The sequence below is a fragment of the Apostichopus japonicus genome, chromosome 16, assembly GCF_037975245.1.
Source record: "Apostichopus japonicus isolate 1M-3 chromosome 16, ASM3797524v1, whole genome shotgun sequence".
NCBI lineage: Eukaryota > Metazoa > Echinodermata > Holothuroidea > Aspidochirotida > Stichopodidae > Apostichopus > Apostichopus japonicus.
The window spans coordinates 8,929,991-8,956,937 of NC_092576.1; the positions used below are offsets into that span (position 1 = coordinate 8,929,991).

A 26,947-nucleotide genomic window follows, 5' to 3' on the forward strand; every position below is an offset into this window, starting at 1 on the left:
AGAAAGCCAAGAACAAAGCTTATGACCAACAAATTTATTTGTTTTTACAAAACAAAACAAAAATAATCATAGAGTAACTACACATTATTTAGAGAGAAATTTCTCTTAGAAAAATATGTACATATGAGTGGATTTTAATATATAATTTCAGTTTTGCATCTTGTCATTAAATATTTATGTCATATTTATATCAGGACCGCAACGACAAACATATCTGCTTCCTTATGATAAAGGATTACCTTAAAACAGAAATCTGATTATAAAATGTGTGCCAAAAAAAAATGCATAAAAAATTAACCAAAAAACTTTACCAAAAGGTTGTGGATAATTATAAAATCACATAATTGAGTACTACAGATATTTTGCAAGGAGTTAATTTGAGTACAGACGATGTAGAATTCTACTGATACACACATGCTTTTGTCCATTCGAAATTTGATCAAAATTATATACAAATACACAGCTGTCAGCTGGCAAATTTTCATCAAACCAACTTGAAAATCTTGGTAGTTCTAAAAATTACTTTCACACTTCATTTGAAAATAATACCATCTACTGATGAGACATGATTATCTTCTGAGGCCTAAAGGCATCAAAAGTAGCAACAGCATATCTAGCTGTAGCGATAGCAAGATCATCATTGGCACTTCATCAGATCTTCTCTGGTTCCTCATGTTTTTCAAATAAATATACAGAATTTCACACTGCCATATCGGTTTTTGATAACTATAACCTAAACTATGTGAAGACAACATCTTTTATACAGTTTTTTAAAATATATATATACAAAAGTACTTCAACTGCAATGTTAAGGCTAAGGCTAAAGCATCTTAACAAACCAAATCATTACTAACAGTCCAAACCAATTAAGATTACAGTTTATATACAAAAATATATACAAATGGTTGGATTCATTTCTTAAAACATGATTTCAGTTTTGCATCTACGGTATTTAAATGATTATGTCCATTATATTTATTTCAGAACAGGAACTAAAGACATATCTGCTTCCTTATCATAAAGTTTGTAGACAAAAATACTGCAACTTTGCAATGAGTCAATTGGCTATAGCAATGCCATATCTATAACCTTAAAACTTACAAAATCAATATTAACACTCCAAACACAAAAATACTTCCACTGTGTGTAGCCAGTCATAATAGACCATCTCTATTGCTCACCTAGCGATCACGGTTAGGTTTGCTTATTCTATCAAGTACAAATTTGCGAGCTTTAAAAAAATCAATACAACACAAGCCACAATTGGGTAATAGTTCCATAATTTCACAACACATCCTCTTTTCCTGAAAGGACTTAATTGCATACATGACTTGAATTAGAGCAGGGTCTATTTTAAATATGAATCCCCAAAAAAATCCTTAAATAACTTATTTGTATTTTTTGAAATATATTGTAAAATGAATTAGAATGCTTAGCAGATGCTTGCTCTATAAACATGTACTATAGTTATTAATATGTTATCTACTTTGAAATACCAAAAACGTACTGGAATGTAGTGTTAAATTATAGAAACACTTTATGAAGTTGGCTGGAAACCCCTTTTCTGTAAACATTACCAACAGAGCCTGGCTGAGTTGACATCTATGTGGAGTTCCATGTATTAGACCATAGTGTGGATACATCTCAGCACAACCACCAATCACATCATCTTTTAGTTGCTATCGGTTGGATAACTTGCAGTTGACTAACCTCTTGCACTGTGTGTATAATTTATTTCACTCCTGCCACTGTGATAAATATTCAGTTTGCTTCAACCAATATTGTGAGTGTAGCACCTCCTTTTCCTTTTCCTTTCATTCTTTTTTTTTGACAAGCAATGTTATCTCTGGCATGAGACTTTGTCTTTAAGGTAACTATGGAAGTTCTTGTTAAAATGAACATGGAAGTATTTCAGTAACCATGAAGGAATGTACAAAACGATGCCAATCATTCAACATCAAACTTTGGTATTTAACCAATGCACAAAGCTGATTTATCAGCATACAACAGCTTCAATGTCTTGCGCATTTCTCACTTCTGGTTCCCTGCGGTCTCTGGATACCGTGCTGCTACTGCAACTGTGATGAATATTCAGTTTGCTTCAACCAATATTGTGAGTGTAGCACCTCCTTTTCCTTTCCTTTCATTCTTTTTTTTTTGACAAGCAATGTTATCTCTGGCATGAGACTTTGTCTATAAGGTAACTATGGAAGTTCTTGTTAAAATGAACATGGAAGTATTTCAGTAACCATGAAGGAATGTACAAAACGATGCCAATCATTCAACATCAAACTTTGGTATTTAACCAATGCACAAAGCTGATTTATCAGCATACAACAGCTTCAATGTCTTGCGCATTTCTCACTTCTGGTTCCCTGCGGTCTCTGGATACCGTGCTGCTACTGCAACTGTGATGAATATTCAGTTTGCTTCAACCAATATTGTGAGTGTAGCACCTCCTTTTCCTTTTCCTTTCATTCTTTTTTTTTGACAAGCAATGTTATCTCTGGCATGAGACTTTGTCTTTAAGGTAACTATGGAAGTTCTTGTTAAAATGAACATGGAAGTATTTCAGTAACCATGAAGGAATGTACAAAACGATGCCAATCATTCAACATCAAACTTTGGTATTTAACCAATGCACAAAGCTGATTTATCAGCATACAACAGCTTCAATGTCTTGCGCATTTCTCACTTCTGGTTCCCTGCTGTCTCTGGATACCGTGCTGCTACTGCAACTGTGATGAATATTCAGTTTGCTTCAACCAATATTGTGAGTGTAGCACCTCCTTTTCCTTTTCCTTTCATTCTTTTTTTTTGACAAGCAATGTTATCTCTGGCATGAGACTTTGTCTTTAAGGTAACTATGGAAGTTCTTGTTAAAATGAACATGGAAGTATTTCAGTAACCATGAAGGAATGTACAAAACGATGCCAATCATTCAACATCAAACTTTGGTATTTAACCAATGCACAAAGCTGATTTATCAGCATACAACAGCTTCAATGTCTTGTGCATTTCTCACTTCTGGTTCCCTGCGGTCTCTGGATACCGTGCTGCTACTGCAACTGTGATGAATATTCAGTTTGCTTCAACCAATATTGTGAGTGTAGCACCTCCTTTTCCTTTTCCTTTCATTCTTTTTTTTTTGACAAGCAATGTTATCTCTGGCATGAGACTTTGTCTTTAAGGTAACTATGGAAGTTCTTGTTAAACTGAACATGGAAGTATTTCAGTAACCATGAAGGAATGTACAAAACGATGCCAATCATTCAACATCAAACTTTGGTATTTAACCAATGCACAAAGCTGATTTATCAGCATACAACAGCTTCAATGTCTTGCGCATTTCTCACTTCTGGTTCCCTGCGGTCTCTGGATACCGTGCTGCTACTGCAACTGTGATGAATATTCAGTTTGCTTCAACCAATATTGTGAGTGTAGCACCTCCTTTTCCTTTTCCTTTCATTCTTTTTTTTTGACAAGCAATGTTATCTCTGGCATGAGACTTTGTCTTTAAGGTAACTATGGAAGTTCTTGTTAAAATGAACATGGAAGTATTTCAGTAACCATGAAGGAATGTACAAAACGATGCCAATCATTCAACATCAAACTTTGGTATTTAACCAATGCACAAAGCTGATTTATCAGCATACAACAGCTTCAATGTCTTGCGCATTTCTCACTTCTGGTTCCCTGCGGTCTCTGGATACCGTGCTGCTACTGCAACTGTGATGAATATTCAGTTTGCTTCAACCAATATTGTGAGTGTAGCACCTCCTTTTCCTTTTCCTTTCATTCTTTTTTTTTGACAAGCAATGTTATCTCTGGCATGAGACTTTGTCTTTAAGGTAACTATGGAAGTTCTTGTTAAAATGAACATGGAAGTATTTCAGTAACCATGAAGGAATGTACAAAACGATGCCAATCATTCAACATCAAACTTTGGTATTTAACCAATGCACAAAGCTGATTTATCAGCATACAACAGCTTCAATGTCTTGCGCATTTCTCACTTCTGGTTCCCTGCGGTCTCTGGATACCGTGCTGCTACTGCAACTGTGATGAATATTCAGTTTGCTTCAACCAATATTGTGAGTGTAGTACCTCCTTTTCCTTTTTCCTTTCATGCTTTCATTTTTGACAAGCAATGTTACCTCTGGCACAACAACTATTGTATGTTCCACTTTCTCTTTAAGGTAACTATGGAAGTCCTTCTAAATATCAGTATGGAAGTATTTGTATGGTACCATGAAGGAATGTACAAAACGATGCCAATCATTCAACATCAAACTTTGGTATTTAACCAATGCACAAAGCTGAATTATCAGCATACAACAGCTTCATTGTCTTGCGCATTTCTCACTTCTGGTTCCCTGCGGTCTCTGGATACCGTGCTGCTACTGCAACTGTGATGAATATTCAGTTTGCTTCAACCAATATTGTGAGTGTAGTACCTCGTTTTCCTTTTTCCTTTCATGCTTTCATTTTTGACAAGCAATGTTACCTCTGGCACAACAACTATTGTATGTTCCACTTTCTCTTTAAGGTAACTATGGAAGTCCTTGTAAATATCAGTATGGAAGTATTTGTATGTACCATGAAGGAATGTACAAAATGATGCCAATCATTCAACATCATACTTTGGTATTTAACCAAGTTTCATAGCTGATTTATCAGCATTCAATGTGTTGTGAATTTCTCCTTTCTTGTTCCCTCGAGTCTCCGGATGCTGTGCTGCTGCTGGGACTAGATGACACTCCTAAAAAAAAAACACACAGAAAAATACACAAAATGTTATTTGAGGAAGGCAATTTATTATGCACTATGTATTCCAAATAGGGATCAAGGCTAGCATGTTGAGAAGTACTGATGGAAGATTGCTTGAAATGTACCTATATCTTGGTGTTCCATTTTACAGCATACAAATGGTTCGAGGAGGTGGGAGAAGGGAGTTACAGAAAGACAGGCATTTTACCTTTGTAATGCCATAATCCTTCCAGTTCTTCTATTCAACCTATATACTTTCGTTTTTTTTGTAATCTTTAAGAAATATGTCTCTCTTTAGACAGTCTAGGCTAAATATTTGTCAGAAATGAACTAAAACGTTTACTGATAATTAGCTTAATCAATGCCAAGCAATACTGGAATGAATATTCTGTCCTTCGAAAAATTGCTGAAAACAGGGAACTACAAGCAGGGCTTGACAGTTAATGAGAACAAACTTTTTCAAAAGTCTTTAATTTTTGTACTGTATATATATTGCAAATTTATTCTAAAATTCTTAAATTTAAATCTGTGTCTAGCAGAATATACTGGTACTGACCTGAATCTGAAAATGAATCACGAACCTTCTGTAAAACAAAATGTTCAGACAACATTACATATAATGATCAGCCAATGTGTCTTTCGGAACCGAATACCAAAAGTTTGTAATTCATCCTATAAATTTAACACTGATCACAAAACTAAACCAAGCAAACATAGATTAGTGATTCCTTGTCACATTTTGCATTAGAATATTTCATGGAAAAAAGACAAAATTACTAGTTTAGACCATTGCTGGATTCAATGATCAACAAGGCTTTCATGTGTATGTGGACCCTGCTTATAATGCATATAAGGTCTTAAACAAATTCAAAGAAAATAGAAGAGAATGCCCCTGTCTGGCTACGAATGTAGCTAGGCTTCTGTAAGATTATGGATCCTGAAGTACTAGACCTTTACTAGCTAGGTGTTTGAGAGTAAGCCTATGCAGTAATGCAATGTAACTTTGAACTGCCACTCAATAGCAAATTTGCATTTTTTTTTCCAATTTGCAATTCTTGTCATTTTTAACTGGAATATGGTATACGAAAATGTCAATGATATTCCACTACACTGTCAAAATCAAGCCATCATTTACAGAAAGCATCAGGTTGATAAAGCATCTATTGTCCATTCACAACCCGTATCAAGTGGAAATTATGTTGCATAGTGCATTTTCTATTCAACTAAGTTACAATTCTTAGTACTCGACAATGGCGAGTTGCCCAGTGTATTTGTCGAGGCCTGGTAGTTATGTCCTTCAGTATGATGCCTTTGATATCCTAAGTCTATGTTATAAACTGCCCACCATTCAACACTATTGTTGAAGCCTTCATTACCATTTCAAAAGCTTTTGTTAAGGCGACCCATCATTGACTATTAAAAGTTTAGTGGTGTGTATCTGACAAAATGTTCAATTGAATAGGAATTTAAGCACCAAACTAAATAAGGTTCACTTCTGAGCACACTATATTTTATCCTAGATGTATATTGTTTTGTGAGTAAAGCCACAAAGGTTCCGAGATGAGATTTATTGCAAGACAGAATTTTCAGTCACCAAACTATCTTACCAGAAGGTTCAAGAGTTTGGTTCGCATTTCCCAGAAATGACTGCAATGTGCACACCCAGCTTCGATGTTATCTTTCATGATAGAATAAAAGATGATATGAAACACGTAAGCAATTGTTTTTGAAGAAATTCAACAACTTAATGTTTTTGCTGTATTCTTATTGAATAACAGAAAGAGTTTAAGTATTTCCGGATAGTAAATGAACGGCAAAGGCTAGTGAAACGTAGTTAACACAAATCTTTAACTGCACCTACAAATCCAATCAATAAATTGCAGATAAAAAAAACTATTTCTGCTACTTACCTTTGTTGTTTACTGGTTGCTGCAATAGAAATGTCAGAAAGATTTGTGGTCAGATATTCCAAAAGCGTTGTAAACAAGGTGAGAAGATACATGTAAATTTATCAATATGGTTTCAATTCTTTTGCTCGTTTATTAACTTAACACACAACTGACCAGTTAATATCTCATGGGAGGCTTGTATGTTCCCCTTTTAGTTTAACATCAATGACCAGTACTAAGTTTGATTCATTCAAGTCAAATCAAATTTACCACAAGCACACAGAGAGAAATTGTCAACATTAGAGATCACATCATGAACTGAAGGATGTATATCAGTAGGGATATTCGTTGTGTCAGACAATGTTACATTTAATGGAAGTGAAAAATAAACTACACTGTTATTTGAAAACTTCTCCCCAACAACCACTGATTAATTCAACTCAAATGTGTCTGAATGTAACTTAGTTAACGGTATAAGCCTCCTTTCTTTACTCTGTGAGGTCAAGACGGTTATAGCAAATGTTATTTAAAATCACTACTTTCCTGTTATAATATTCTATTGGTTGAAAGAAAATCATTCCATGTTGTCTAAATTTTACAGATAACCATAATGACATACTGATTTTTGTCATAACACTGGTCTTCAAATGGTATGACCCTAGTTTCAATTCCCACATTCAAAAACGTAAATAACATGCACTGACCTGACCAAAATTGTCTAATATGCAGCACGGAAAGAATAAATTTCAATTGTTGTGATTGACAGAATACATACCACTGCAGTGGAATCCTAATTTGGATCGTAGATCAATATAAAATTGACTTACATACACATCCAACAAACTCTTCACAGCGTACCAATGCCAATTTTTCAGAAACGTTTTGTCACTTAATATTCTTCAGACATAAATTTCCATTTTTAAATTGATGTAAAAATTCCCCCAGTTTTGACACATGGACAATGACACCATTAATCATCTGTACATAATACCAAAAACCTGGACACCAAAGATGGGAAAAGGTCTTCAACATGTCTTACAATTTACCACAAAAGTCTCATCTGAGTAAAAAATATCATCTTGACCATAGCAGTATCTGCGAGGAAGTGACCCAACCCTATTTGCTCACAGGCCTTCTCACTGGCATAAATATAGCCTCCTTCCCTCACAATAACAGTGTGGTTTTCAGGGAAGGGTAAACAGAAACTATACCAGAGGTGGTTTTTATAAACTTAGTTCAGAATAAATGGACAATACTAGTTAATGTTCTCAAATAAAACAGAAGGAACCTGCACTTAACTCAGACTGTCTCCAGAACACTGGACCTAAGCCCATTTTTCAGCAAAAGGGTTGGCAATAAATATCCTTTAGGCATAAATTTCCACATTTAAATTGACATAAAGATTTCCCACAGTTTGACCCACGGATTTAACATGGCCAATGCTACTGGTGCACTGTGATAAAACTCCTGTTTTACTTCAACCTAACAAGCAAAGATAAGTAGGATGGTCTTTAAAGAGAGGCATACAAAGACTGCTGGGAGAAGTTACCATGTACTGCGACCAATGTCATGTTTTCCCTTAAAATATGCACAAAATGACATCTGAACTATTCTGTTGTACTGCATAATGTGCAACTTCATAGAAATAATTGCTTTGAATTATAATTGTTGTAAATCTGAACAAGCGTCTCAGTGAGGCAGTTTGGAAGCATCCTTTCATTAGGCTGCCAGTAGCTTCACGTAACCTTTGACATTATATTACAGTGCCCTCCATTTAAGCCACTATCAGCTGATTATTGTAACCAGCTTTATACAAACTTAGATTCATAGCCAAATAATGAACCTTAGGACATCCATGTGTTTGTATGCTCTATTTTCTGGTAAAATGCATAGCAGAAATGTGAAAACGAAAAAGTAACAAAGAGAATGATCTACAAGTAAACTAAACTTTTGTTTACACAAACAGATAACTGCATCAACGGTAGGTACATCCACCAAAGCAAAATATTTGATCATTACCAGAATATACATAAACATTCTCTGATTATTTCTCAAAGCGACTGAAAGTCAGAAAAATATCTCACCAGAGGGAGCATTTCTTGAATACTTTGGTGATCAGCTGCACCAGCCTCCTCAGGATCTGTGAACAAGATGAAAAGCTTTGATATCCAGTGTGGGCAATGACTTTTTACCTCTACAAAACATTAGGATTATTGTTCTTAAGAAGAGGACCCCAACAAAGTTCATCCAAGCTTTATTTACAGGAATAATTGTTAACAATTTTCTCTGGCTTTGATCTATCTGGTGACCTCAAATTGCCTTTGAACTCTCCAGCAATGGATAAGTGTCTTGTCCTCACTAGAGTGGATCCACGTACAATGTGTGAAGTATACTCAAGTTAATTTGGGAGTTACCATGTGTAATATGTTTTCAGACTTTCAACTTCCAAAAAAGGGAGCAAGATCTAAAAGAATGTTGACAGAATGTTGACAGAATGCAAATTCTTGCAGAAATTTTTCTCACTACAAGAACTCCTCCTTGATGAACATTGGGATCATATAAATGTAATAAATGAATTAATGACCTCAGCAAAGTTTAACAAGTTCTGGAACAATTCTTGGAGATACAGTACTGATTTCGCTTAACTCCCGTTGAAAAAAAATCAACGATCGATAACAAACGTTGAAAATCGATAAAAAACGTTGAAAATCGGTTAAAAACGAATAATTTCGTTGACAAGATTTAGACTACTGCGGGCACGGTTGTCAACGAAGTTTCAACGAAATTTCCACGAAAGTTATCGCGATCAAAAACCGCAAAGGCAATTCTAGACATATCAAGGTTGTGACTTGCGTTGAATCCTTAGTTTAACTACAGCCGTTTTCAGACTCTACCAGAAGTTGTAGAGGAATATTACAAATGTTACAAAAGTTTGATTGTAGATAGAGTAAGTTCTGTACTAGGTGTTTGAAAAATGATTTGGCTAGGATAATAAAAACTAGTCTTGATCGATCGTAATAAGCACATTCTACGACTCTTAAGTTATAGGCTAGTATTAAACTAAGATAAGTTTAGGTTAGCTCACCAAGGAACGCAGCGTCAGAAAAACAAGAAATAAAAAAAAATATCCACAATGAAACAGTCGTAGCTGGATATCAAAGAGATCTTTATTTCCAATAAATTCCTGTGTTACTTGACGTACTACAGTACCGTTTACTACAGAACCGCACTCACTTTCAAACTTTTCTGAGAGCGCATTCCGTCCCAAAAGTCTCCCCCCAGCTTCAATGCACGCAAAATAAAAAAAACATCCTGTTATTTTCCCCCTAACCCGTTACTGTAAGTTGCCCGCGTATGCAGATGGACTGCCCTGGTATTTAGGTCGCAGCCTGGGTCTGGGCCACCTGCAGTTTGCTGCTAACATGTGTATTCCCTACCCTGGATATCCCCACCACCAAACTTTTTTTGAGAGGCTTAGTCCAATCATAAACCTGGATTTGTCAAATTCACGCCTACCATCTGTTAATTAGCATAGTATTTATCTGAACCTTTGGCTGGCTGCCTCTAGAAGCAAACATTATTTTACCCCTACTGTTCGTAATGGAATGGATGTTACCTGAAAACCAAATATTCATTCATATTATAAGTAGAACAATCCAGCAGGGATAGAAAGTTTATCTTGAATGAACCAATCAGAAGTCGTGCTATTAATAAAACTTGAAAACACCTGGCCAGCAAGAGAGTTGCAAACAATTGTTTCCATGACTACTAAGAAAATAAAGCTGTGACTTGGGGCACACGTTGGGTAGAAATCTGTGTAAAATGAATATATTTTCATTGCTTATTTGAGTATTGTATATTGGGAAGAGCTGATCAAACATTAGTAGGGAGGGCTTTCAACTAGCCTTACGGCTTTCAACTGGCCTGACGGCATGTACATTTCATTTAATGAGAAGGGGGAGTTTTTATGAGTCTCCCGGTATGCGTCACATGAGAAGTAAATGTTTTGTTTTTCGGTTTTATCATCGTTTTTCAAGTGGAACAGCTCATAAAATCATATCAAATGAAAATAATACATATTTGAATATCCTTCCTTAGTTTTACTAATCAGGAATGTTTAATAAAGCATGCAATGCATCGTTCGAAAAAGGTAATTTTAAAGTAGAATTGAAAATGAACGACATAAAACAATATCTGTGAAGCGTGTGGAGCACAACTTTGAATATTCGTTGTGAAAGAAAACATAACGAACGATGCTTATTGCGTACAGTAAATAAATTTCGCGGAACTGGTATAGAGAAATTACGTACTGCAGCTTACGTCAGAGAAGCTTATAAATGACACAGGTGGATAGAGCGCATCAAAATTCGGCTTAGGAAATCCCTATGCAGCCGACAAAAGTCGATATCTCCTTCCGTTTTCGAGTTATAAGCGATTTTGTGTTTTTGCGATATGGTTTTTAGTATATTTTCATTCAATAAGAATTTTTATAAGATCGTTTTTGTGTGTGTTTAAGTAAGGGTGTGACCTAACAGATATTTCGCTAACCGTTTCACCGTATCGCCTGCCGGTCGGTTAAACGTTTAAACGCCGTTTCCCGATCGGGGTTTTTTCGAAGCACGGTCACTCGACTTCTAATGAAAATAGGACATTATGAGTACAATAATTAAGGTTTTTTTTCAGCAGGTAGCAATTCAGGCAATAAGACAACGATCAATGTATGTTAATTACTAATTAGGCCCAATAATATTGCGAACCTTTCGTGTAATAATTGCTGAAAAGAATAACACACATGATCAGTATTCGTGGTCTTCAGAAGTTCAGATCACTGAATTTATATCACTCGGCCTTCGGCAACATCGTAACTTTTGAAGAAAAAAAAACAATATATTTGTCTATCTATCACAAGATTTTAAACAAAAACTCGCCTAAATTAGTAAACTTACCCACCTTTCCTGCCTACTTATTAAAAGTCATGTTAAGAAAACAAATTACGCAGGTTAAGTTTTGATCGCGCTGCGCAGTACCATTCATAATTTGCATATAACATCAAAATTTACACTCGGCGTCCAGATGGCGGGAGATGTAACATCATGTTCAATGTGTTGTGTCGTTCCCATGGTGCGATGAACTTGGGCAAAGTTCAATGACCTACTTATGTTCTGTGACCAATGTCAGTGGGAATTATGTGTGTAAAATCTCGGGTTTTTCCATGTGTTATATATATAGAAGTTTTACGTAAGCGGAGCGAATTTTAGGGCGGCTCGTTGATTGTGAGGAAGCACTTATCTAAGCATCAATATTTGTGAAAAATATCGTAAGTTTTTCATTTTCATTCATTTTCTTTTATGTTTGCCGCAATCCCGCCCGCAATGCATGCACAGCATAATACCATGTGTGAAAAAATGGCTGTACACGTGCAGACCTGAGAGAGCAAACTGGCCTTGTGTTGTTAATGTTATGACGGTACTTTCTAGAACGGACCATTTGCGTCTTTTGGGGTCAACATATTTTCACACGGGATTTCAACATGCCATTGATCGATGTACACGGGTGATATATGTCGCAAATATAAACTGAGAAAACAAGAAGTGACGACACTATCATGAGCTTATGACTATTGGCCTACTACTTTAGTTATATTGAACACATTATTCATGCCTAAAACCTCGTTTTTCTGATTTATATAGATAGTTTGCAGTACATTACTCAGTTCTTCACATATTTTAAAATAATTTTCATGTTTAAAATGTTAACAAAATAGAAAAAATAAAAAGAGAAAACGCCTTTTTGAAAAATGGAAGCGTCCTCGCAGAATGGGCGGGGCATCTTTATTTTGCTTCAAGTAATATGTTTTCGATCGGAAACAAAGTTTCATACTTCAACTCTCATAAAAAACCAAATTTACATCTCTTAAAAATAACTATTTTTCGTAATCTGCAAGTAAACCATGTTTATATGTCCATTCATTGTTATTTAAATGGTTAACAGAACTTCAACTTATTTGGAAGGGTGCCTCGTGGTACATAGCTTGTACTGCTGCTTCAAGTTGAGCCTGGCCAAGTTAAGACTTATGTCACTGTGTTTGGGGTTCACAGTCAGAAAACGTCCCCCGTCAGGTTAACTACACGTTTCTTTGAGTGTTGCTACTCATTTAAGCATGAGAATGCTTTTGTAAATATTCCCTCTTTCAAACGACTGAACCAAAGTCTAACTGATATTAATAAACGAAGTTACGCGTTTTCCGACGTTTCGCGTAACCACATATTGACCTTCTATTTCGTTTAAAAAAGAATTTCAACGCATCGTTGAAAATTCCGCGAAGGAAATGACTGATATAACCAATCGATAAAAATCGATAAAAATCGATAAAAATCGGGGAATTTCGATGAAAAACGAAGAATTTCGGTTATTTTTCTTTCAACGAATTTTAACGGGAGTTAAGCGAAATCAGTACTGTAATGGAACCACCAAGAAATGCCAGTCAGTTTCACTATATGATCTGTCTGTCACATATTAATACATCAAAGCATGTATTGGAAGAACAGCAATTCCAAGTCAAATCTATGACTCAGAGGCAAAATAATGTTATCATGAAGTATGAATCTGACAGACTTAATAATTGACCAACTGAAATCCTATGAAGAATATAAAAAATTATTTACATGCATGAATACAGTGTGACCTTACCTGTTTGTTGTCCTGGGTTCTGAAATGAAAAGAATTATTAAGTGAAAGTTACTTGAAATACTACCACAATTGACCATACTAACAAATACATTAACTCACTGTGTATTGAGATATTGGAACATCACATTTGTACCATCATTAACTACAATGTACGGACTGTGTTCTGGAAAGTTGAAACAATACATATGGACATAGAGTACCTTGAACTCATACAAGTTCAATTTTAGTGTAAATGAAAATCACAACATTATACTATGCTCCAATCCACTGGATACACTGTGATTAATTCTATTGTATCATTGAATAACAATGTTGCAACAACTTAATGACTAATAGAAACATAAGCTCAAAGAGAGACTTCCATTTAAGTAGCTGCAGTACTGAAGACAATGACTAATGACATCTTATAAGGTCACCAATCTGAAACAGATGGTCATAATCAACTGTACCAGTTGACTACATGACCTAAAATATAACTTTGTCCAAGATACAGTCAAGTTGTTACTTAGATCTGAATATATGACAAATTTCAATTGGCTAAATGACCTAACATCAATATGAAATAAGGTACTTCTTCAATTTTACTGAAACTTGACAATGAAAAGATAAAATAATTGCAGTAAAGGAACAGTTTAACTGGTGTAGCATTGCAAACCAGTCAAACTCTACACAAAACCAAAGATTATGTATACAATTAGTTTATTGTTTATACATTTCTTTAGGAAGTAACATGACAAAACTAAGTTTGCATACACCGAGAACTCGATGACTTGTTGTTTTGCACTGCAACCTGCCAACTTATCATTTAAAATACAGTAGAAAACCGAAAGGACCTAGTGATACATTGTTCATTTCATTTGAATTTCAAAGGTCTTGCATATCAAGATGGATCCACATACCAAATTAATTGAATCCATACATTTGGAGTAATTGTGACAGGAAACTTTTCTGACTTTATTGTTGATACAATTACATTTAATATATGTAAACACATAACAAGAACCATGAAATTACTATACAAATGCAACAACAGTTTATCAATAGGCAAACTTTGCACAAATTAAAGATCCATGTTGACAATTATTTATTTTTATACACAATTAACTTTAATGGTATTTTTAGTACTTTATGTGCAAAAAAGCATAAACCTCAAACTTACTGTACAAAATGTAAACTATAAACAGACTTTGATGTCTAGATGTTTAGAGGAGCACAAATTGACGCATCTTTTTACAGTAAGGATCAAGTCAACAATTGTAATATAAATAATTGTCGCCAACTGGATAGTATACTTAGCTAACAATGCATTGTTATATGTTATATGTTTTATAGGATGGTCTAAACTTCCACATATACACAACCATCAGATACAGGTGAACATAGTAACTTACCGTAACAATCCCCTGACACTTCCTAGGTAAATCCTTACAACATTTCATCGGAAGGACAATGAGCCAGAATATTATAACTGCAAAAATGTGAAAGATATGAAAGACAATATGAAGATCAACATTGAACTGCAAACCAGCCAACTTATCTATTAAAATAAACTAGAAAACCAATACATTGCCTCCTTTCATTTTAAGTTCAAAGGTTTTTCATATCATCAGGTGAATCCACATTCCAAATTCATTCAATCATTTCCTGTGACAGCAAAATTTTCTTACAATAGTGGTTTTTCAGGTGGACTGACAATTTCAATATGGCTTTTTCCCCAATCTTTATGGTTAGAGTTCTCTTTTAAAGATGACTTTGTTGACCTTTGACCTCCACATGAGGAACCAGGATTCTTGTACTTGATAAAGTCCATACACTTACTAATTATGAAGCACATCCTAGCTTTAGAACCACAGTGAACTTGTGTACTATGTTTCAGATATATGAACTATATTTGACCTGGAACAGTACTCATGACTGACCTTGCAAAACTCAATAGGGTTCTTGCACTGAAGTAGGTCCACATACCACATATGAACAAGAAAGCCATAATTGTAGATTCCTTGCCAGTGTTCAACAGTTACCTTTTGTGTCTTTGAATGACCTTTGACCTACAGTACATCATGAGTAGTAGAACTTTTTGACGTGGATTGACATACTAAATTTATAGTTGTATAAATTAACAAGGTTTTGGTTATTGCAAAAATACTGTTTTTGACCCCTAAATGACTTTTGTTGACCTTGGCTCACGTAACCGTTATGTTTGGAAACGGTTCCCTTACCCCATTCACAACTACTCCCAACATGTCAGACTTTTGCACTGGGAGTTGTTGCATTTTTAATATTTTGCATTTGTTGACCCTAACTTACCTTTGGAGACCTTTGCGTGCACCAAAAACAACAGGGATCTTCCTCTTACTATGGGCTATCCACCCACCAAGTTTTTCCTTATTGAGATATCGTGTACACGAGCCAAGCGTCACATACACACATACACACACAATCGCGACGAGTTGAATGCATGGGTTCCTTGCTTTGCAAAAAGCAAGGAACCAAAAACTGAAAATACTATCAGCAAGCAAGTCTGATTCCTGCTGATGGAGAAATTGACTCTTATTCCTAACAATCTTATAGTTACACAACTTGGGGCGCATACATGTTAAACAAAGGTCTCGCACATTTCGAATATGAAAGATATTAGTTGGACAAGTAGTATGACAGAACCAACGCCAAGCAGATTAATACAAGTGATAATTGACACATTGACAGTAATATAAACTGCAACCTACTACAAATTACTACAAGGAACACTAGCAGCACTATTGCCCAAGTTGATTGCCAGCTCATCAAGCTCTCACATTCTTGATCTGTAGCTGAAAAGAAATGTAACAATATTGAATATCAACGATATCCACTGCCCTTTAATTATAATAACTTCATCAGAGTTAAAAGTATACAATATGGGGTGATCATCCAAATTCTAAGAACAGAGTTGTGTCCAGTTGCCATCAGTATTTGCGACTGGTAAAGTATTATTTGGGGGAATTCTTGACGATTAAGCAAATGTTTGTCCTGTGTTTGTAACAGTACACAATCCACTGCCCTTTTATAATAATAATTTGATAACAGTTACACAAATGGTATAGTACCGCTGTCTGAAGAAACATGTGTAATGTGACATTGTGTTTATTCTCCACTCATGACCAGATGGAGTTTTCAGAATAGTAAGTTTGTCATTTAGAAATTTTAAATGAAAGACTAGTTCATACCAGAGAACATTTGTATACTTCCTTCAAAATCAGTCCTACAATGTGAAACCAAAATACAAAAGCAAGAGATCCATGAGCCTTACTTTTATCAAAGAGAAGCACTACTGTAGTGACATCATGTTGTGAACCATCATTCTCATCTACCACCCTACATTCCAGAGTGACATAGTGTATTGACTGACTCAGTACACGGAAGCTTGAGCTGAGTGTAATGTTAGAAGTTCCATCATCCCTGTTATCTGTCTTAGACAGTTCATTCTCTATTGATATCTCATCGGGTGAAACAGGTGGAGTGAAGACCCATTCTAAAACCATAGTTTGTGAGACTCTATTCTTGGTGCAAGTCAGTTTGTCTTCTCTATTCACATTCAGGACCACATGTTGCTGATGGACCAATCCATTTACCACAGGAAAGTCTAAACAGGGGATCAAAACAAAACGGTTAAAACTTTTGATTTTCAAACTACTATGTGATAATGCCTTTACACTATACTTGTTTTTCAACTAAATCATGAATTTAATTAGTTTAGGACAGCATATTACCATCAGAGCAGCTCAGGAAGCTGATCAGAATCATAATAAAAAATAATAATAAATTACATTTTTATAGCGCTTAATACAGCGTTTCAAAGCACTTTACAAAGTAGGAAAGAGACCAAGGAAACCAAGGAAAAAGGAAACTAGGAATCAAACAGAAATGTTTAAGTGGCTCTTGAAAATACAAAGGGAGGCAGAGTCATGAACGAGAAATGGGAGTTTGTTCCAAAGAGAAGGCGCAGCAACAGAAAAAGCACGATCCCCATAAAGAGTGCTGGTATGTGGACCAGGAGTTACTTTTAAATGCGCATGATAGGAAGAGGGAAGCGTAACTGTATTTGACCAACTCAAAGGAGTAAGAATGTCAGTGATATATTGAGGGGCATGCCTGTTGAACCCTTTGTTGGTGTGAAGTAGGATCTTAACCTGGATGCTCTGAGAGACAGGAAGCCAATACAATGAACGGAGTACAGGAGTGATGTGATCAAACTTTTTAGTGAGTGAGACTAGGCACCCAGCATCATTCTGAATTCTCTGAAGGGGAGCTATATGGAACACTGGCAAATTCACATACAAACTGTTGCAGTAATCCAGATAGGAGGAAACAAAAGCGTGAACCAGTCGTTCAGTTGAGCCTTGATCTAGATACCTTCTGAGTTTACCAATTTTGTAAATACCATACACAGCTGCACGACAAGTGTTCTGAATATGTGTTTGCATATCAAGTTTATCATCCAGCAAGACACCAAGATCATAGTTCTTCTATTCCAGCTCTTCATAATGAATATTAGGATAACAGCTCACAGTTCAATATGCTGAATTCTTCCAAAGAATTACTTGGTTTATTTAGAGTATGGAAATTGCAAACAACAGCAATCACCAGTAATAAATTTAAATATCACTTTCTCTTCACCAAACACAACAGGTTACTCATGTTGATGTATGCAATATGGGATGAGTAATCCAAATTACAAGAACAGAGATGTGTCCAGTTGCCCTCAGTGTTAGGGAATGGTTTAACATTAATTGGCAGAATTCTTGAGCGATTATGCAAATGTTTTCCTTCATGTATCCAGTCTTTGTGCCTGTACACAATCCACTGCCATTTTGTAATAATAATTTGATGACAGTTAAAAACATGGACACTGCAGTTCCACTGTCTAAAGAAACATGTGTACTGTATGTGACATGTGACATTGTGTTTTGTTCTCTGTTAATGACCATACCTTAGTTTCCAGACTAATAAGTTTGTCCTTTAGGTATTTTAAATGGAAAGATAGGGCATACCACTGATACCAGGGAACATCTGGAAAATTCCCTCAATATCAGTCTTACAATGTTGAAACAAAATACAAAAGCAAGAGATCCATGAGCCTTACTTTTATCAAAGAGAAGCGCTACTGTAGTGACATCATGTTGTGAACCATCATTCTCATCTACCACCCTACATTCCAGAGTGACATGGTGTATTGACAGACTCAGGACACGGAAACTTGAGCTGAGTGTAATGTTAGAAGTCCCATCCCTGTTATCTGTCTTAGACAGTTCATTCTCTATTGATATATCATCGGGTGAAACAGGTGGAGTGAAGACCCATTCTAAAACCATAGTTTGTGAGACTCTATTCATGGTGCAAGTCAGTTTGTCTTCTCTATTCACATTCAGGACCACATGTTGCTGATGGACCAATCCATTTACCACAGGAAAGTCTAAACAGGGGATCAAAACAAAACGGTCAAAAATTTTGATTTTCAGGCTATTATGTGATAATGCCTTTATACTATACTTTTTTTTCAAATCATGAATTTAATTAGTTAAGGACAGCATATTACCATCAGAACAGCTCAGGAAGCTGATCATAATTATAATAATAAATTACATTTTTATAGGGCTTAATACAGCGTTTCAAAGCACTTTACAAAGTAGGAAAGAGACCAAGGAAACCAAGGAAAAAGGAAACTAGGAATCAAACAGAAATGTTTAAGTTGGCTCTTGAAAATACAAAGGGATGGAGAGTCATGAACGTGAAATGGGAGTTTGTTCCAAAGAGAAGGCGCAGCAACAGAAAAAGCACGATCCCCATAAAGAGTGCTGGTATGTGGACCAGGAGTTACTTTTAAATGCGCATTATAGGAAGAGGGAAGCGTAACTGTATTTGACCAACATAAAGGAGTAAGGAGGTCAGTGATATATTGAGGGGCATGCCCGTTGATCGCTTTGTAGGTGTGAAGTAGGATCTTAAACTGGATGCTCTGAGAGACGGGAAGACAATGCAATGAACAGAGTATAGGAGTGATGTGATCAAACTTTTAGTGAGTGAGATTAGGCGTGCAGCAGCGTTCTGAATTCTCTGAAGGGGAGCTATGAGAAACTGGCAAATTCACATACAAACTGATGCAGTAATTCCAAGTTTGTACCAATTTTGTAAATACCTTACGCAGCTGCAGGACAAGTGTTCTGAATATGTTTTTGCATATCAAGTTTATCATCCAGCAAGACACCAAGATCATAGTTCTTTTATTCCAGCTCTTCATAATGAATATTAGGATAACAGCTCACAGTTCAATAAGCTGAATTCTTCCAAAGAATTACTTGGTTTATTTAGAGTATGGAAATTGCAAACAACAGCAATCACCAGTAATAAATTTAAATATCACTTTCTCTCCACCAGACACAATAGGTTACTCATGTTCATGTATGCAATATGGGGTGAGTAATCCAAATTACAAGAACAGAGATGTGTCCAGTTGCCCTCAGTGTTAGGGAATGGTTTAACATTAACTGGCAGAATTCTTGAGCGATTATGCAAATGTTTTCCTTCATGTATCCAGTCTTTGTGCCCGTACACAATCCACTGCCGTTTTGTAATAATAATTTGATGACAGTTAAAAACATGGACACTGCAGTTCCACTGTCTAAAGAAACATGTGTACTGTATGTGACATGTGACATTGTGTTTTGTTCTCTGTAAATGACAAGACCTTAGTTTTCAGACTAATAAGTTTGTCATTTAGGTATGTTAAATAGAAAGATAGGGCATACCACTGATACCAGGGAACATCTGAAAAATTCCTTCAAAATCAGTCTTACAATGTTGAAACAAAATACAAAAGCAAGAGATCCATGAGCCTTACTTTTATCAAAGAGAAGCGCTACTGTAGTGAAATCATGTTGTGAACCATCCTTCTCATCTACCACCCTACATTCCAGAGTGACATAGTGTATTGACTTGCTCAGGACACGGAAGCTTGAGCTGAGTGTAATGTTAGAGGTTCCATCCCTGTTATCGGTCTTAGACAGTTCATTCTCTATTGATATCTCATCGGATGAAACAGGTGGAGTGAAGACCCATTCTAAAACCATAGTTTGTGAGACTCTTTTCATTGTGCAAGTCAGTGTGTCTTCTCTAGACACCTCCAGAACTACATGTTGCTGATGGACCAATCCATTTACCACAGGAAAGTCTAAACAGGGGATCAAAACAAATAGTTCAAAACTTTTGATTTTCAGCTACTATGTGATATTGCATTTCAACTATACTTGTTTTCAACTAGGTCATGAACTTGATATAATAATGAAGGAATACTATGATCATACTTGTTCTATTCAAGTTCGAAATTTTTGATGAAGCAGGAAAATTGTATTAATTTACAACAAAATGACTGACAAATTATGAAGGGGGATTTATCATCACAGACTAGTTATCATATATGCAGAGCTGGGCAGCATTCAATGTACAGTTTCATGTGGTATGATCCTGTTACAAAGGTGCTGTGAAGACGTTTTAGGTATAGCATGTAAATGTTGGGAAGTTAAAAACATACTTTGTCAAGTCTTTAATTGTGTTCACAGACCACGGAGGATGCACAAAAGTTTGCATAAATGGGTAAAGGAACAATTAGCCAATCAAATCAGAGTAAATTTGGAAAAGTGCTGGTGACTATTTTGAGCATGAAATCTCTGTTATGGCAGTGTTTATTTGTTTTCAAGCAATCCTCTGTAGGATTTGATGATATTTTGGTTTTGTAGAAAAGTTGAGGATCTTTGGAAGAGAAAGTAAGATTTTCATTCATTCTATTAATGTGTTTTTTTTTTTTTTTGAAAAGCCTAGTTGTAAGAATGTATATTTAAGGTTGTGTCACACTTTGAAGGTTTTTGAGCTCCAGACTAAAACCTAGCTTGCATCCGGGTTGCAGAATCCTGGAGTCATTATTAAGCTGATCTTGAAATTGCTTCAAAGGTTACAAATACAACTGCAGTTGTACTGTCTGATGGTACACTGTCCATGTGGTGCAACGTTATATAAAGAAATATAACATACCTATTACTTCATATAACAACTACGATAATGCCAAACATTATTCACTGGAAGTTACAAATCAAACGCTGGAATCATATTTCATACAAAAGCAAAATATCTAGCCAAAAAATTATTTGGTAAGTGGATAATAATGAATCAACAGTTTGTTGCTATATACCAGTGGTTTTCAACCTTGGGCTCGCGGGCCCATTTGGGCCCGCGAAGCCGATTTTGTGGGCTCGCGAGCATTGCCCCAGTAATGATTAAAAATTGTGGCATTTTTGGGGGCTGGTGGCGAAGGCAATGATGATGTTTCTTAGGAAGCCTCTTCGATGAAACCTTGTACAACGGGTAAAATTTACTCAACCCTAACCCTATAAGACTAGTAGAAGAGAATTCGGTGACTCCCACCAACCACTGCACACTACGTATTACGTATTTACCAAGGTTATGATGTGTGGAAGCCTTGCTCAATCAAACCCAGCTCTTCCCAGTGCACGCAGCAAGTATTGCGCGATTTCTATAGAGAGCCGAAGCCTTGAGGTCATCACGTACGCTTACCCCGCGTAATGGAGGTGCACTGGGTGCTCTCGCAATGGTAGAAAATGACTTTCAAAGTCGCCGTAGCGTGGGCTTAGCATAGGCGCAAATGTTTGATTGGAACGCGAGTGGGCGGGGCGATAGGAGAATGACGTCACACTTCGGCTTTCTTTACAGGCAGTGAAAGCAATGCCTAACAGGCGCTGCTGACTGTTGTGTGCTAATACCACAGACCTTGGCGTGTGTTTTAGTTAGCAGTCCCTGGTATGACACTATCACAAACACAACAAACCCTGTGCCGTGCACATGATCAGTCGTGAAGGATACTGTACACAAGTGAAAATTTAGCGAACGCAATGGGACCTACGCGAATCAGAGGATATCATGAGGAATACCTCAACATCGGATTCACCTATATATCGGACAAAGGTGTTATCAAACCTCAGTGTGTTGTTTGCGGAAAGGTTTTATCGGCGGCAAGTATGAAGAAACCAAATCTTCAGCGACACTTTACTACTGAACACCCACAACTTGCTGACAAAGACCGCGCCTATTTCGAGAGGAAAAGGCAAAATTTGAATACACAGAAGTTGGACTGCACTGGTGGAGTCTATCGCCGAAATGCGGCACTGCTGGAAGCTTCATTTGTCATTGCATACCAGGTAGCCAAGAAAAAGAAACCTCACACCATAGCCGAGGAATTGGTGATGCCCTGTATGCAAGAGGTTGTGCGGATACTTATCGGGCCAGACCAGGCGAAATTATTGAATAGAGTTTCCGTTTCTGACAATACTGTTCAGCGACGAATCGTGGATCTGTCCAAAGATATTGAAAAACGTGTGATTGCGGAGATCAAAAGTTCGCCATTCTACTCAATAGCATCCGATGAATCTACGGATGTCGCGTCCTTGAGTCAACTGATGGTATGGGTGCGTTACGTGGTCGAAGACGGTTTTAAAGACGAACCACTGTTTTGCTCCCCACTTGAGTTGACTACAACCGGTGCCGATGTGTTTTTGGCGATTCAGACATACATCAACGAGAATGGAATCGGATTTGACAAACTCGTTGGGAGTTGCACCGACGGCGCCCCTGCCATGTTGGGTAGCCGGTCCGGTTTTCAGACGCGCCTGAAAGAAGTGGCACCGCAAGTGAAGACTACTCACTGCATGCTTCACCGCCAGGCATTGGCTTCCAAAACACTCCCGCAACAGATGAAGAATGTATTGGATCAGGCGGTTAAAATTGTGAACGCTGTGAAGAAAAGTCCGCTCAATACTCGCCTGTTCAGGAAACTGTGTGAAGAGATGGACGCACAGTTTTCCAACCTGCTTTACCATACTGAGGTGAGGTGGTTATCCCGTGGGAAAGTGCTCATGCGACTTTTTGACCTCAGGAAAGTCGCTGAATTTCTACCAAGAGTAGGCAAACGTGACTTGGCGGCACATCTGTCAGATGACGTGTGGTTGGCTAACCTATGCTACTTGACAGACATATTCGAGCGCTTGAATATCCTCAACCCATCGCTCCAAGGTAGAAAACCAAACGTCTTGGACTTTCACGACAAACTGCGCGGATTCATGGATTTGCTGGACATCCTTATTTCCAGAGTTAGAGCTGATCGATTCACGAGCTTCCCTCGACTGAATGAGTTCCTCGAGCAGACTGAGACAATTGGAAGGATTCCTGGCATTGACGAACATTTGGAATCACTGAAGTCTGAGTTGCGGCGCTATTTTCCAGAAGTTGATCCAGAGAAATTTGATCTGGTGCGGAATCCATTTCTCGTTAGATCAGCAACGATGGACGATAACGAGCAGGCCCAAGAAGAACTTGTCCTCTTGAAAAACGATTCGGCCGCAGAACAACTGTTCAACAGCCGGCCACTATCCAATTTCTGGTGTTTAATGCGCCAGGAGTATCCGGTTTTGTCTGCCATCGCAATCAAAACTCTGTTGCCGTATCCTTCTACATACCTATGCGAAGACTCATTCTCCACAATGGCCGCGATGAAAACGAAACAAAGAAACCGCTTGGATATTGGTGCAGATATGCGCGTTGCGCTATCTGAGACTGAGCCGGACATACAAAGACTCGTTGCCGAAAAGCAGGCCCAGCCATCCCACTGAAATATCCCAGATTTTTCAGTGTCATACCTCAGTTTTCAATATTCGAATGCAAGTAGGCCTATTGTTTCAAGTAATATGCCATCAATTACTGTCTTATCGAGACGTCACCTGTCCCCATTAATGAAGGATCTTACTACAGCCCTTTCCTTCGAATTATCGCAATTTTTACAAGTGTAGACAAATATGATCCACTTTTTTTCTTCGGATCTTTGACCTATTCTACCTCGAATATGAGCAATAATTGGAATAACTTATACAGCGTGATATCTATACAGTCCGACACTTCTATCAGTTCTCCCGTTCTATTGTCAATACACAAAGTATTATTACGTTCTCTTTATTTCTTAATTTGTTTTCAATAAATAGAAATTACCTCACCGATTCGAAATATATCTCCTTTAATACTACTGGGCCTCATATGCACACGTCAAACGGTTTTGCTGCTTTTTTATTGCATTGTTCATCTCCATTTTTCTGCATTATTCTGATAGTGATAACGGTCACACGTTTCTTATAAAACCAGTGTACCATTGAGGGTTGCAAGAAATCTTTGAGTCTCTAATTGGGCAGTACCTGTCATCTGATCACGGAGGAACATTCATAGCTCCGATTGAGTCCCCGGGTCCCTTGTGTCAAGAATACTCTAATAAATGCTGTAAAATTGATTTTATGAAGTTGATAACTTTGCAGGGTAGGGTATGGGCTCGCGAGGACGGCTCGGAAGACGAATTGGGCTCGTGATCGAAAAAAGGTTGAAAACCAAGGCTATATACAGAGATAAAAGCAAAGTAAGTTAAGTAGCCTACAGTACTGTAGGATGATGTAAGAAATTTACTGCATAAATTACTGTAAGAGCTTACTTTCTGTTACAAGTAACTCCACTGTAGTGGCCTCTGGGTACTTGTCTGCTGCCTGACCTGTCACTCTGCATTTCAGGATAAAATGTCGAATCGAAAGCTTGAGGACCCTGAACCTTAAGGTAAGTGTGATGTTAACCGTTTCATCTCCATTTACTGTGATGTTAGTTTTACTATTCAGTAATATCTCATCTGATGAGTCCGGGAAGATGGTGACCAACTCTAAAGAAACATCTTGTGAGACTTTATCCATTGAGAAAGTTAGTTCCCCTTCTCTGTTCACATCCAGGACTACATGCTGCTGATCGGCCAAACCATTTACTACTGGGAAGCCTATGATGAAAGAAAGTATGAAACCATCTGTCTGATAGCTATGCAATCATTTAAAATGTTGGTGTGACCCCTCTGGTCCTGCTGATTTTATGGCCTGACATTAAGTGTAGCTACTACAGTACTGTGAATTACAGACTGTAAGCAGCCACAGCATTTTCAAGGAATTTTTCCTGTGGTCCGTTGGAAAACCTGTACTTTACCTCACATAAGTTTGTTCAGACAGTATAATTAGTCGACTGGAATAAGGCATGTATACAGCAACGATTAATGCACCCTAAGAGAGTACAACTGCAAGTGTCTTAAACTTTCACAACATTATCATAACTAAGTGTAAGACGTTACCTTACAGTCCAAAAATCTGCTACCTGTACATGTTTCTTCTCAAAACACAGTGGAAAATTCTTCAGAATTGTTTGAAAAGTTGAAAAGTATAGAACCATTTGCTACTAACCAACATTCATTTGACTAACATTTCTGAAGGGATTGGCAAGGGCCTGGGGGAGGCAAACCCTTCCCATGATGACATACACGTTTAAATTCTCAGTTCGAACTTGTTTCAACAGTTGCATTTGTAGCACAATTTTGCATCTGAACACCCACCATTTTATTAAAATTCTCAAAGTTGATGGGGACCCTCTCCCCTTACACCACTCCCACTGGATGACAAACCTCTAAAAACCCCTCCTCTGTCACAAAAATTGTGGTCAAAGAAAAGCCAAAAATTACCGGATTTGTGCAAATCCATGTTCTGTACAAAACTACAAAGTTGCAGCATTAACATCTCTGTGAACACATACAGTAATATACTCTCTCAGTATCTGCAACTTACGTTGTTCTAATAGCAAGTAGACGGTAGTCACTGATGGGAACAAGTCTGCCAGCTGTCCAGCTACTCTGCATATGCAGGAAACTCTCCCAGTTGGGCTGTTGATCACTTTATAACTAGAATTAAGATATGTATTATATGTCCCATCACTGTTATCAGTCACTCTGTGTGAACTGTCCAGAGAAATCACATCTGGTGAGGCAACCCATTCCAGATGGACTCTGGGTCTAATGCCAGTCAAGGAACAGTCAATGAAACCTCTTGTATTTCCTTGTACTATGACTTGGTTGGTTCGTCCATTTACCACAGGATAGCCAGGTTCAGGTGGAACTGAAATATGAAATTTGATTTTTTATTTTTTTCTTATTAAATCAACTGTTTAAAACAGTTAATATACACATCCATTACTGCCTGATTTATGTCACAGAAAACCAAATGCTGCAGTCTTCTAAAATTGATCTGCAAGCATTGATGGAAAATGTAACATCCAAAATGTATGTATGTATGTATATGTGATCTTCCCACAAGCAGGAACTCGCGAAAGAAGCCATGGAGGCTTGTAGACTCGCAAGCTGACCGAAGCCAATCTCTCGGCACACATCCATTTAACGTCCATGTCGGGAAGTTGTTATTGAACAACACCCTTGCCAGACGACACACATTGCTGTCGGCGGGGAATCGGACCGGGGATCTCATGACTGGGAGACGCCGGCGTTAACCACTAGGCTATACACTCCGCCTTGAAGTTCACTTAACCATGAACCTTAATGAAGTTCACTTAACCATCACATCAAATTAAGGAAATTGTTGTAATATCATATGTATGCATGCCACTTGCACTGTCAGATAAGGCTGTCACAAAGAATGAAA

General features: G+C 37.2%; 1 protein-coding gene across 11 annotated transcripts in view; it reads right to left on the minus strand.

Annotated features, from left to right (window-relative positions):
• Positions 1 to 1,670: 1,670 nt before the first annotated feature.
• The window catches only part of LOC139981981 (uncharacterized), a 471,811-nt gene continuing 446,534 nt past the window's right edge, over positions 1,671 to 26,947 (minus strand). For 9 of the 11 annotated variants that reach the window (XM_071994454.1, XM_071994453.1, XM_071994455.1 and 6 more), the window contains 4 exons: positions 6,681 to 6,699; positions 6,378 to 6,448; positions 5,327 to 5,354; positions 1,671 to 4,762 (listed from right to left, as the gene is read on the minus strand). In XM_071994454.1, coding sequence (XP_071850555.1) covers positions 4,677 to 4,762; positions 5,327 to 5,354; positions 6,378 to 6,448; positions 6,681 to 6,699 — 204 coding nt within the window. In that variant the 3' untranslated portion in view covers positions 1,671 to 4,676. Of the gene's footprint in view, positions 4,763 to 5,326; positions 5,355 to 6,377; positions 6,449 to 6,680; positions 6,700 to 8,743; positions 8,800 to 13,349; positions 13,369 to 14,740; positions 14,818 to 16,075; positions 16,160 to 26,947 lie in introns of all 11 variants that reach the window. The other 2 variants (XM_071994460.1, XM_071994449.1) reach the window with 1 other exon arrangement.